Source organism: Cicer arietinum, chromosome 5 (genome assembly GCF_000331145.2).
Source record: "Cicer arietinum cultivar CDC Frontier isolate Library 1 chromosome 5, Cicar.CDCFrontier_v2.0, whole genome shotgun sequence".
NCBI classification, from domain to species: domain Eukaryota; kingdom Viridiplantae; phylum Streptophyta; class Magnoliopsida; order Fabales; family Fabaceae; genus Cicer; species Cicer arietinum.
Window position 1 is genome coordinate 68,306,402 of NC_021164.2, and position 12,497 is coordinate 68,318,898.

General features: G+C 28.4%; 1 protein-coding gene across 1 annotated transcript; it reads right to left on the reverse strand.

Annotated features, from left to right (window-relative positions):
• Positions 1–825: 825 nt before the first annotated feature.
• Positions 826–5,673, reverse strand: LOC101493225 (uncharacterized). Its single transcript, XM_004502629.4, has 8 exons — positions 5,516–5,673; positions 3,932–5,152; positions 3,746–3,836; positions 3,474–3,631; positions 3,330–3,381; positions 2,863–2,942; positions 2,672–2,765; positions 826–2,504 (listed from the first exon to the last, which is right to left on the reverse strand). The coding sequence occupies exons 2-8, from the start codon at positions 5,036–5,038 to the stop codon at positions 1,969–1,971; spliced, it is 2,118 nt and encodes a 705-aa protein (XP_004502686.1). The 5' UTR covers positions 5,039–5,152; positions 5,516–5,673; the 3' UTR covers positions 826–1,968.
• Between the last annotated feature and the right edge of the window lie 6,824 nt (positions 5,674–12,497).

Consider the following 12,497-nt stretch of genomic DNA (forward strand, 5'->3'; position numbering starts at 1 on the left):
AATTACGTTTGTCTATTATTTACCTAGTATTTTATTAAGTCATTTTGTTAATTACAAAGTGAGTTAGTGTCATTGATTGCTTTTCAATGTTTACTAGACCAAATTTGATCCCTCATTACATCAAAATATATGATCTGGAAAGATAATTTTCTTTAAAGACCTGTTCCGAATCGCTCCAACCACACAAGAGAATAAATATCACATGGTTGAAGAAGCATAAACCTAAAATAATTTGCAATCAAATTACCAAACGACTTTTTAATAATTTGAATGCAAGGCAAAACCAAGGGACAAAGTTTGCTATATCTTGGACGCTTTATTGCCCTAAAGTACCTTTACAAAAACAGTAGTATGACATAATTAATTTAACTTTCCTCATAGTACTGCTAGAGAGAGAAAACAACCTGTTTGTTGCAGCCTGCCACTTGTTCAAAACAAGTACTTTCTTCAATAAAATTAAACATATTGACAACTAAATAAAAGAATAAATAGTCTTAGCAAATAAGTTTTTTTTTTTGGTTAGTTCATATAAGTTTTTTTTTGTATAATTTTTGGATTTGTACATATTGTTGTTAATTTTTTTGTCCTTGCTTTTCTGTTTTAATTTCTGCAAAATTGATTTTTATTGAAATTAGTCTTTATAATTCTTTATACTTCTAATAATCTAATAATTGAAGTACTAAAATCAAATCAAATCAAATATTAATATATATATTTCTATGACTCATTCTAATAAAAATCAATTTTATAAATTTATGGAAACTAAAAAATCACATATCCGCTTAAACCAGTCATATATAGTAAATAAATAAATAACTTGAAAGTAGACTAAAATAGAGTAAACATTTCCATGCAAAGAACTTATGTTCACTTCTATTTCCTTCAACCAAAAGCCAAACCAACAAAATAAATATTACTTACACTAGCAAATTACAAATTTACATTAAATTAGAAAGGACCAATATTTGTACCTCAACTAATCAAAAAGTGATGTTGGCCTTAAATTGAAACCATATACACAGCATATTACTACTAGTATTTGTTAGTTATAACTATGATATATGTCAGAACTACAGCAGTTGACAAAGTCTTCGAGCCACTAAACAGATCATAATCATATTGCTTGTTTGTACTGTTTGTATATCTTGGAGCAATAGGCAGCTGAAAGCAACTATTCAAGCAAACATAACTGCCACACAAATCTTCACCACATTTCCATGTTTTAACCCTTTTTGTACAAATGGCCAATAATAAAAGCATGACCACTCTTAGCATTTTGATTGATCTGAGTGAGAACTTGAGCCACCAACTCTTGAATATTCACCATTCATCTTAGCAAACAAGAGGATTTTTGCAAAGGTCCCCCATGGTCCCACAACATATCAAAATAATATCTCCTAGGACCCTTTTTAAGTTTTTCAACACATGACTTTGCACCTCTTTTAGGGGCCAGCAGATTCTTTCTTGTGTAACAAAAGCCAATTCATATTTGGCATCAAGACAAGCTAAAATTTGGCCATTAGCCAATTTTCCTGCAGGGTTATTACAGTCAGCCACATCTGGACTGACTAATAAAGATTAGATGGTTTAAATTACAATGCCAATCTTGGATTTTTAAAAACCTAAATACCGAACTTCAAATATGAGCTGTCTAATCTTGATCGTATGGTTTAGATGTGGATGACTATGCGATGTCATGGGGTTATAGCCACACACAGCCCAAATCCAGGTTTTTGCATTACATTACAACCACAACGGTATCACCATCTGTCATGAACCTCAATAATCTGAAAGGGAAGCCCAATTTCTTCAGTGTTCTACTGCTCATGGTTTTGACCTCAAACTGCTTTGTTAACATCACTCTCAAAGCTTCCAAAAACATTGCAGCATGTATTTTTCTAAAGAACAATGTCCAACAGAGCAATGAACTTCGATGCTATTTTCCCACCTAGGAAAAGTCGCTTCATTTCAAACGGGTACAGGTAGCCCATAATTGTGGAATGATTTTATCCTACCATCCCAGCCCGCAGTCACAATGACCATACCCCACGCATGAGCGCGTGCAGTACTCTTGCACGAAGATTTCAACATCTTGTATTCGGACCTATGCAGCAATGATGTTTTTTTCGTCTTGGAGCTCGAAACAGGAAGCTTTTCCTCGGGCCAGGTTGCAGATCCCTTGGGAAAAGACTCCAAGAAAAACTCTTGGCCCAAAGAGAAAGAAGCAGGTGGATTAGGGTGTAATTGTATAACTGGAGGTGATTTTTTATCCAAGACATTCAATTGTTCGTTTACAGTAATTTGAGATTTCAAACCATGCCAAGGTACTGCAACGGATGCATTTGAGAAAAACCGCTCACAAGACCTAATCTTCTTAGATTTCACTGGATAAGGCTCTTCCTGATTAATGTTCCATAGATATACATTAGAGTCCTCGCCAGCCGATAAAATATGTTTCCCGTCCGAAGTAAACGATGCACACCTTGGGCTTCCTGTGTAAAGACCTGAAAATAAAATATAAAGAACCTTGGTCACAAAACATAAACCGAAATATTAAATTTGAATTAGAGACTCCTGAACCAATAACAAGAATAATAAATAGAATGAGGCTACTGAAGCGATAACAAGAATAATAGCTAATGATGTAAGAATTTAACACAAAGGGACATACTTTTGTACTTGCAAATTACATTAAGCCCATCAAGGATTCTGACTTGTGAATCAGCACAGGTAACCATGACTTTGTTAGAATCTTGAGGAAGAAACTGAAATAAATAACATTATCAGTTGATCACCAAGAAAATTGCAAAAATATAGATAATCACAAAATGTAACTAAGCACAAGAAGCAAGAGAAAAAGACCTGAAAGCCTGTAATCCCTCTGCCAGGAAGTTTCTTTTTACCAATTAAGCATAGTTGGGAATCTAACTGCAAGTGATTCTCTGGTTCAAGAAAAAATGAAAACCGAAAGAGTTAAGGACCTCGTTCAAGTCTAAAGAGTTTATAGTAAGAGAAATCAATTTCATCGTTAATCCTAAGAAAAGTGCAATTACAATGACCATCAACCATTGTTGGTTGTCAAAACAAACAATCAACCACTGGTTGAATGCATCCCTAAAATGCCACTTTTCACAAAGAAAAATCAGAAAACAAGCATCTTGCAGAATGTGTCCACCAAACCCATATTGTTATACCCCTCACAAACCATAACAAAATAACGATTTGAAATCAATACCCCATGAAATTACTGGGAAATCCAATGAATGTCCTCTAACTTGTTTAGCTAGAGGAAAATAAAACATGCAGATATATATGAATAAAGATTATACCTGATATTTTATAAAACCGACAATCTCCTGACAAAGAGCCAACAATCCCTCCCTGTTATGCAACAGATTAATCAGCATATGAAATCATTTCCACTAAAGTATTTGTTTAAATAGAATTGAAATTGCTTAGAGAAAAAATAATACCTGTGCATCAGGCCGATAACATACTGCAGTTACTATATCTCTAACATCAGTCCAATCAACAACTTGGCAATCAGGAATTGACCATATGCGCACTTTTCCGTCTATGGATCCACTAATGAAATAATCATCATCGACGGGATTGAATTGTATGCTCGTCACTGTACAACACCATCAAATACAAATAAATTGTGAGACAAAATGTGGTGATCAAGCAAATTAGGATAACAGCTGACGAAGCCTAAAAAGCCGATTAGAAATGCAACAAGGCTCACCATAATTACTGTGTGAAAACACTTTCAAGCAATGTTCATGATTCACTTGCCAGAGTCGGACGGTTTTGTCAACTGATGATGAAAGAAGACACTGCACTCAACAAGAAGATGAAAAAATCAGTTAACTTTCCAAAAACCTTCATCGATCTATATCATTAACTAACTTAGTCGATAACATTTACTCACATTCTTCTTTGACCAAGAGAGATCCAAAACTTCACTCCTATGCCCACGGAACTCGTGCAATGGTTTTTCCAACAACCGGAAGATCTTAGGCGGGAAAACAACACAAGCTGAATCTAATGTTTTTCTCATGCTCTTCAGTTTGCTAAGTTTTTCCTTATCCATAAACAATGGTGTCAATTGAGATTTATCACTCACCGTAAAGTAAACACAAGAGGGATCAATTTCTGGAATGTGAATTTCATTACATCTATCCTCCTCAACCACTTGCCACACACAAACAACCCCATCTTCACCACCAGTGGCAAGATACTGTCCATCAGGACTGAATTTCATAGTCAAAATCGAACCTTTGTGCGCTTGGATATCTTGCCTCAAGTAAAGAGACGAAAGTTCTTTCATTTTCTTCCTACATTGACGAACCTTAACTTCCTGAAGCCTACACCCTGAGATTCCAAATCTCCCTTCTTCTCTCCCATCCTCACCACCTTCCACTTGGCTATCAACCATACACGTCATCGATCGCAACCTACTAAACCAACCCTTTCTCAACCTATTCATCGTTCGAGTAATCACATCACCATCTGTATCCTCACTCTCCCTACCTAGCAATCCTTCATAAGGAGGCACCATAGAGACATTCACAGAATCCTCATATTCCTTAGCAACCACCAACTGTTTTGGACTGTCTTCATCCCCATCATCCTCCACTCTTTTCTCCAAATTATCATCTTGACATGTCAAGTTATTATTATCCACAAAACCAAACTCATCTGAAGAGTTCAAACTGTTGCAACGAGACATTGAAAACCTACTTGAACTGAATTCCTCTTCAGAGCCACAACAATCTTTTACACTATCCATAATCTCTTCCTTCTCAACATCTAATAAAATTTCATGAGCAATTTCATCTACACTCAATCCCATGCTATTCATAAACTTCCTCCTACGCTCTCCCACACTCCTTGGACTCCGAATCCACAGTTCGTAATCAAAACCAACACAAACCCCTTTATCACCATCATCAACGGAATTTGCATCAGCAATGGACAAAATATCTTCTTGAGCATCAAAAAACGGAGAATCCTCGTCTGCACTGAAACTACCCATGATTCTTTGAGTTCAACCCATGAAACCCCGTTTTAAAGGAAGACAACAGTTTAATCTCTAGGAATGCGTCAAAATCCAATTTTTCTCTTCAAACGAAGGCACCGAGATCATGAACTATACATAAAACAAAAATAGCACGAAAACCAATATCAGCAAATATAAACATTTTAGTATTTTATTTATTTACTAAACTATAAACTAAAAAAAGCACACAACAAAGAAAATAATAATAATTTAATAAAAAGAAAACAGAAACCGAGAGATTGAATCCATCCAACATAGATCCCAATCCATAAGCATATACATGAAAGGAAGAAGCATTCGACAATTTATTTATTTATTTAGAAGGAAAATACGAAAACGGTAGAAAGAAAAAGAAGAAGCGTGAAGAGAAAAGAGGGAAAATGAAGTATTGGAAGAAGAGAAGTTTGATAGGGAAAAAGAAAAAGATGTGATGAAGTGTGATAAGTAACTTACACGGAGTGTGTGGATGATGAGAAGATGGTGTGTGCACAGAGCATATGATGGTGTTGTTAGTTGGGAGAAGGAGAAGAAGAAGAATACAGAGTGAAGTTTAGAAGAAGTGTATATATATGGGTGCGTGTGAATTTACTGTAGAGAGAAAAGGAAGAGAAACCGGTTGGTTTTGAATGGAATGGAATGGAATAATAATAAATAAATAAATAAAAAAGGAAAAAAGGAGGTAGACTCACTGTGGTAAAATGTAAAAGTAGAGGAAAGGGAAAAGAAGAGCAGTTTGTCTCTGTGTGTGCAGTGCAGGCTTGTGTCGTGTGCGCGCCCCTTCTCTTCTAACACTTCGCTTTTTTTATTCTTCCTTTGCATTTTTATAACAATCATTAATAGCATTAGCACCAACGATCATAATTAAATTTAATTTTATATATTCATAAATTTAATCTCTTCAATTTCTAAACTAACAACTTAGCTTGAAAATTGAATAAGTTCCAAAGTAATTTCATTTGGTTTTACTCATTTTTTTAAATATATTACAGTTTTAAATATATCAAGAGACTAGACCATTAAATATATAATTCGTCTAATGGATTTTGATGAAAGTTTATTATGAAATTTTTCTTTTTTAATTTAAGAGATTACTTGTTGATTTGATTATTTGAGAGATTTATTATTCAACTCTTACGATTTACAATAACTTAAAAGATGATTTATTAAAAAACAATAGAATAAAGGGCAACAGCGAATTATTAATTTTTTTAGTTTATTACACATATATCCATATATCATAAAAATAATATACACCGATAATATGTGTATATTAAATTTTGTATTATTTTATTAATAATTAAAGGAAAAGAAAAGAGAAACTCAAGATAAAATTAAAGATGATCTATTCGAATATGATTCTCTTAAAACATACTTATAGTTTGTTTGGAGTGGTTCTATGTTTTTTATTTTTGTTTTCAAAATAACTTTGAGTTCTGATAAAGTATTGTTAAAGATAGTTTTCTACTAATATCCAAAATCACAAATAAATTTATAATTATGATTTTTGTATTAACTCTAGTATGACACTGTTGAATATAATCTATAGTCAACTTTTGTGAACAACCACCTCTTTGACTATCGCTTAATCCATAGCATTCAACTAGTCTAACGATTTGCTACCACATAATCAAATTTACTTTGTCCATACAAATTTCAATATTTTTCCTCTTTTTACTCTAAATCTCTCTCATTGTTTCTTTCTTCATTTTTTTTTTCTTTATTCTTTCTTCCAATTTTTCATCTCCTCGGTCAAAACAAAATAATCACTAACCAAAATAATAATAATCTGGCATCTTCACATCTTATTCTTCTTTTTCTTATAAATCTTATCTTTTTAATCTTCTTTCTATCTTACTCACTCTAAACTATCTTACTCACTCTTATCTTTTTATCTTGATTTAATTGTAATTTTAATTATTTTATTTTCACCAAATCATAAAATTAGTCAATTTATTTTAAAAGTTGACAGTTTTAGTTATTCTTTCATATTTTTTAACTAAAAAAAACGATTTAAAATATTTTAAATGACGTGGCATACAATTTTATTATATAAATCATATAAATGTATTAATTATTAATATATCATTGATTAAATTACAAAATTGAATAATCTCTGAAGTTAAAAGTTAAATTTTTGTAAAGTTTTAGTGCAATTTCACAGATGTTAATATTTTATTTCATCGTATCAATTGTTATATTATTTAAAATATGTCATATCATTATTTTTTATTTAAAATTTTATAATATTAAAACTGTCATATTTTAAAATAAAATATTCGATTTCATGAATATATAAAAATAAAATAAAACTAAATATTTGAGATTCAATGTTTTTCTTTCAAATACTCTTTTGTATAAGGTGATAGGTACCCTACACACTCACACACACAGACATATATATATATATATATAGATAGATAGATAGAGAGAGATAAATAAATGTTATTTAAACACAATTTTAAACACAAATACAAACACATATATTGTACACTATATATACTTAAGTACATATACATACTTAAAAGGACATTTTAATCATTTTAATAATTTTATACTCTCTCTTCCTTAATACACTTCTATTACTCTCTCTTCATTAATTAATAATTAAATTAAAAAAAAAAGCCACACATTCTCTCTCTTTCTTTTCATCTTCATCGATCTTCTTCCTCTCACATTCTCTCTTGTCTTTATACCTTCTAGATCAATCATCTAACTCTTGTGTTGACCTAGATTATGTTTTTCACCTGTATTTCTTACACATTACTCTCTAAATCTACACTTCTTAGATTTTTATTTTATTTTAGTTTTTTTTTTTTGTTATTTTGTTAGTTGTTTACTCTTGCTGTTTTTGGCTCATACACGGTTTTTTGGGTTTTTTTTTATATTTCTTTTTCTGGTTAATAGTGTAAACATTATTGGTTAATAAAGTACCATAGATGATTAATACATTATTTTTGTCTAAAAATTAGGATTGTGAATTGTTAATCCATGTTAATTATTTATGTCTAAACATTAAGTTTCATCACTGTTATTGTTATTGGTAGGTCTAACACATTTCATATTTTGTTATTAATGGTGTGCTAATTATGGGTATTTCTTGAGTTTTTCTAGTTAATAATGTAAATATTATTGGTTAGTGACGTAACATATAAATAGTGGTTAATGAATTATTTATGTCTAGGAAGAAGGAGAAATTATGGAGGAAATAAAAAATGAATTTGTGATGTTTATTTTTGTTATTAATGATGTTCTAATTATGGGTCTTTCTGAGTATAAATATTATTGGTTAATGACGTTGGTTAATGAATTATTTATGTACAAAGGAATAGGAGAAATTATGAAAGAAATGAAGAATGAGAAATTACGAAAGAAAGGAAACATGAACGAGGTTAATTTTTGTAGAGGAAGACAAAAAAAAAAGTAAAAAAAAAGATAAATAAAAGAAGGAAAAATTAAAAAAAAAATTAAACAAAGAGAAATTATTTAGAAACTACATATATATAATTCATGCCCCATTGTTTTTGAATTCTGACCGGTAAAGTCAAAAGTTCGTTCTATGTTGCTGATCAACGTTGTTCCAATGCGGAAATGAATCCTAAATATAAATATTGGAAATTGGTCAACAATCACACAATCACATACGACTCACTTTTGTTGATTTAGTTTCTTTTATAAAGAGGGACAAATGTCATATTATGGGTATATAGTTAACAACTAAACACTTGAAAGTACTTTCAATTTACGTAGTTAACTATTTAAAGTATATTGTTATTCAGTAAAATAAAATTTATTAACTACTTATTTATTTAAGATAGTTATAAAATTATAGAAGTACATAGATATCTCATTAATCATTTAAAATATTTTATTAGTTATTAATAACTTAAAATATTTTAATTTATAACCTTTAAAAATAAAATATTCTAAAGGCCGTTTGATACACAAAATATGATATAGATAAGATAAGATAATTATAATTAGTATTGTAATTATATTCATTAAAAAATTCACGAGATATTTGAAATACACACTATTAATAATATATATATATTTTTTAACTAACTAATTCGTTAAATATAGTCTTCTAACTAATTAATAATTGACTAATATAAATCTTGGGTATGATTTATACATAAATTTATAATTAATATATTATAATGCACTTCAAAAATTTAAGCAAAGGTCATTATTCAGGAGACATACTAAAATGAATACATATTTCTCTTGCAACAGTAGTAAATTAAAAATCATGTTTTAGCTAATAGACTAATTAAAATTATTTGTCATGTGTACGTTATTTATATATTAAACTATAATTATTGTATTATAATTGATTAATGAAATGACATTTTTAACTAACATACAAAAATAATATTTATCACGTGTATAATTTATATTATATTGAAATATATATTATAATGTATTATATATATTTTTAAATATCTAAAAAATATCCAAGAGATACATTATTAATGAAATACTAATATTTTCTTTTAATTAATTTATCAATAATAAATATTTATCACATATATGATTTATACAGCAAATTATTATTGTGATATTATAATTTGTTGATTATAGTGAGAGACAAGTTTAAGCTATCAAATATATGAAATAGAGGGAGTGCTTTGTTCTTCTTTAGTTTCACACTGAATATCTCTTTAATAAAAATAATTATTTTAAAATAAATGTCATTTTTCATTTTCAATGTAACTTAATTAATTTTTTCAATAATACCCTTCAATTATTACTCCATGTAAAAAATATTAAAGGAGATCCGTTTTGATAAAAAAAATTGTATGAGTATTGCGTGCATAACTTTTTTAATTCTTAACAAATATTTTTAAGTTCACGTGCTTGTCATACCCTAAAAGAAATTAAGAAATACTAATAAGTACTTTATGACACAAAATAACGACAAGATACTTGTTAAGAAATAAAAAATAAAAAAATTATAAGTTAGCATGAAGAAAAGAAATAATTCATGGGTGCTGCTTAATGAAGTCGGATTAGGGGGCTTCTTGTCTCCTATAAAACCATACAAAACCATGAAAGTCAAAAGAAGATGCCAACCATTGCTTACATTTAATCCAACACTATACTTTCGATTGATCATTAATTCTTTTGCCACCGTTGTTATAAGCCCTGCAATAGCGTTTATTACTAGCCTAGCCACCACCTCAATTTTATAACTTCAAAATGTTTGGTATCTGTCTTATTATTGTGCTTGAATAAAGTGTAAAAAAGCAAGTTTAATTATGACAGGAGCTTGACAAGGAGTAGTACTCAAAAAGAGAGATTACAAAGGGAGCGATAAAATGTATTTTATTATATCGACATCCTAGTTGAAAAACCAACAAAATGTATCAACTATTTGTCTAAAGAGTTGGTACTCCCTTCGGTTTCATACACAAGGAAAAAACATTATGAGTAAAAAAAAAGTTTTATATTGAGAGGATAAATTTAAAATTTTAATGAATTAAAAATACAATTTTTAATATTTTTTAGTTGAGTATTTTCATATTTGATTTTTTAAAAGATCCTTATTAGTATTTATTATAAAAAGAAATATTTCAATTTTTTTTTAAGAAAAGCAATGTTTAAGTTTTTCAAAGCAATAAAAATAAAATAATTGAAGAGTCTAACTTGTCCCTCACAAAAAAAAAATTAACTTCGTATCAATTAAATATAAATAAATTCAAGATAAAAATAATAAAAATTAAATATAAATCAATAAATTGAATTTTCTAGTACTAAAGTTATATATATATAAGTGCACGTTACAGTTTCACACTTGTCATTTTGCTCATATAAATAAAATACTTTATCTGTGTTTTTGCCATTCAAATAATCTAATCAATTTTCAAATGCAATTAGTTTATTCTTTTATAATAAAAAAAGTTGTGCTGCAGTATGTCATTCTACAACTGTACAACTTCAATAATTAATATTAAAATAGTATATAAAAACATGAATGTGCCTCGTCAAATAAATATGATGCATCAAGTACTCTAACTTATTTTGTAATTTGAGAGTTTGACTACAATCAATACTCATACTCATACTTTTGGTTTAAATTTAACTCATTAACTAAAACACAATTTAAGTACATTTGTATCGGACATTAAACACACTTAACTCTCAATTTGATGAGTTTGGAGGGGAACTTTTTTTAAGCGAGGAGAAAGAAAAAATGGATAATTTTTTCAGCTTATTTGAAAGAGTTGTTTTATATAGAATAATACGATAATATGTATGTTCTTTTTATATATATATTTAAAGTGTTATAACAACATAAAAATAAATAGAATAACTACCTAAATATTTCTTTAATATATTTTTTGAGTTCCATCAAATTAGAGAAATTTGCTCATTATGAAGGAAAAAAAATCATTCAAAGCCCTCTTTTTCTTTCATTTTCTCCTTTCTTTTTCTAAATCCCTCGACTACCTCCCTTCAAAATCTCAAATAGGTGTTAGTATTTATTGTCTTTAATTATAAGTATCAATTGATTTTGTTTACATATATTAAAAAAGTAGGTAGTAAATTTAATTTATTAATTTTATATGTTGATATTTCTAAAATATTATATATATATAACTTCAACTTTTAAAATAAAGTAGTAGCACTAATAATAAGTATTTTTATAAAAATAATAATAAATATATCTAATAATTTAAAAAAACTTATATTTAGAGATAATTTTGTTTTAAATGTTTTTATATATATATATATATATATATATATATATATATTTAAGGACATATAAAATGTGTTAGTGATTATTAATATGTTACGAGTGATCGAAAAAAACTTTCAATCTATTTATCACTTTATTTGTACCAACTATATATGCCCTATCAAAATACACTACATACTTTAATACTTTATTAATTTATAGGCGAAGATGACAAATTATAGGTGTTTGTGGAAATTGAAATCAGATACTACTACAATGAAAGTTGAAATCAAACATGGAAAATAATTATGAATCCTTATAGTGTTGAAAGAATATGCACTTCTATAAATGTTAAATGTTGGCACTTGTTAAGAAACTTAAAATTAGAAGTTTTATGTTTTTAAATTTGAAAATAAGTTAAAAACACAAACCCCAAATACATTTTCAATATAAAATTTATATATTTAATTCCTTAATAAGCGTCATTGAGCACTTATCAACATTTGCCTACTCTTTATCAAATCATACCACATTTGTTACAATTTTGGTACTTAAAAATGACTTTGTTTTTTGCTTTAGAAATTATATTTTCTCTTTAAATTTACAATTAATGCAATATATACCTTTTTGCCAAAATCACCAAATTGTTGGTCAAATATTTAAATTTAGTTCAAAATTACAACAAATATAATAATAAAATAAAAATTTTGATTTTAAAATGAAAATAATACTTTTGTGACAGTAATAAAATAAACA

Excerpts from the sequence above, each read along its gene's own strand:
- LOC101493225 (XM_004502629.4), bottom strand. The coding sequence starts at position 5,038 with ATGGGTAGTTTCAGTGCAGACGAGGATTCTCCGTTTTTTGATGCTCAA. Across the intron at positions 2,766-2,862 it reads GAGGGATTACAGGCTTTCAG|TTTCTTCCTCAAGATTCTAA; the intron begins GTCTTTTTCTCT and ends TATTTATTTCAG. Across the intron at positions 2,505-2,671 it reads TGTAATTTGCAAGTACAAAA|GTCTTTACACAGGAAGCCCA; the intron begins GTATGTCCCTTT and ends TTTTATTTTCAG.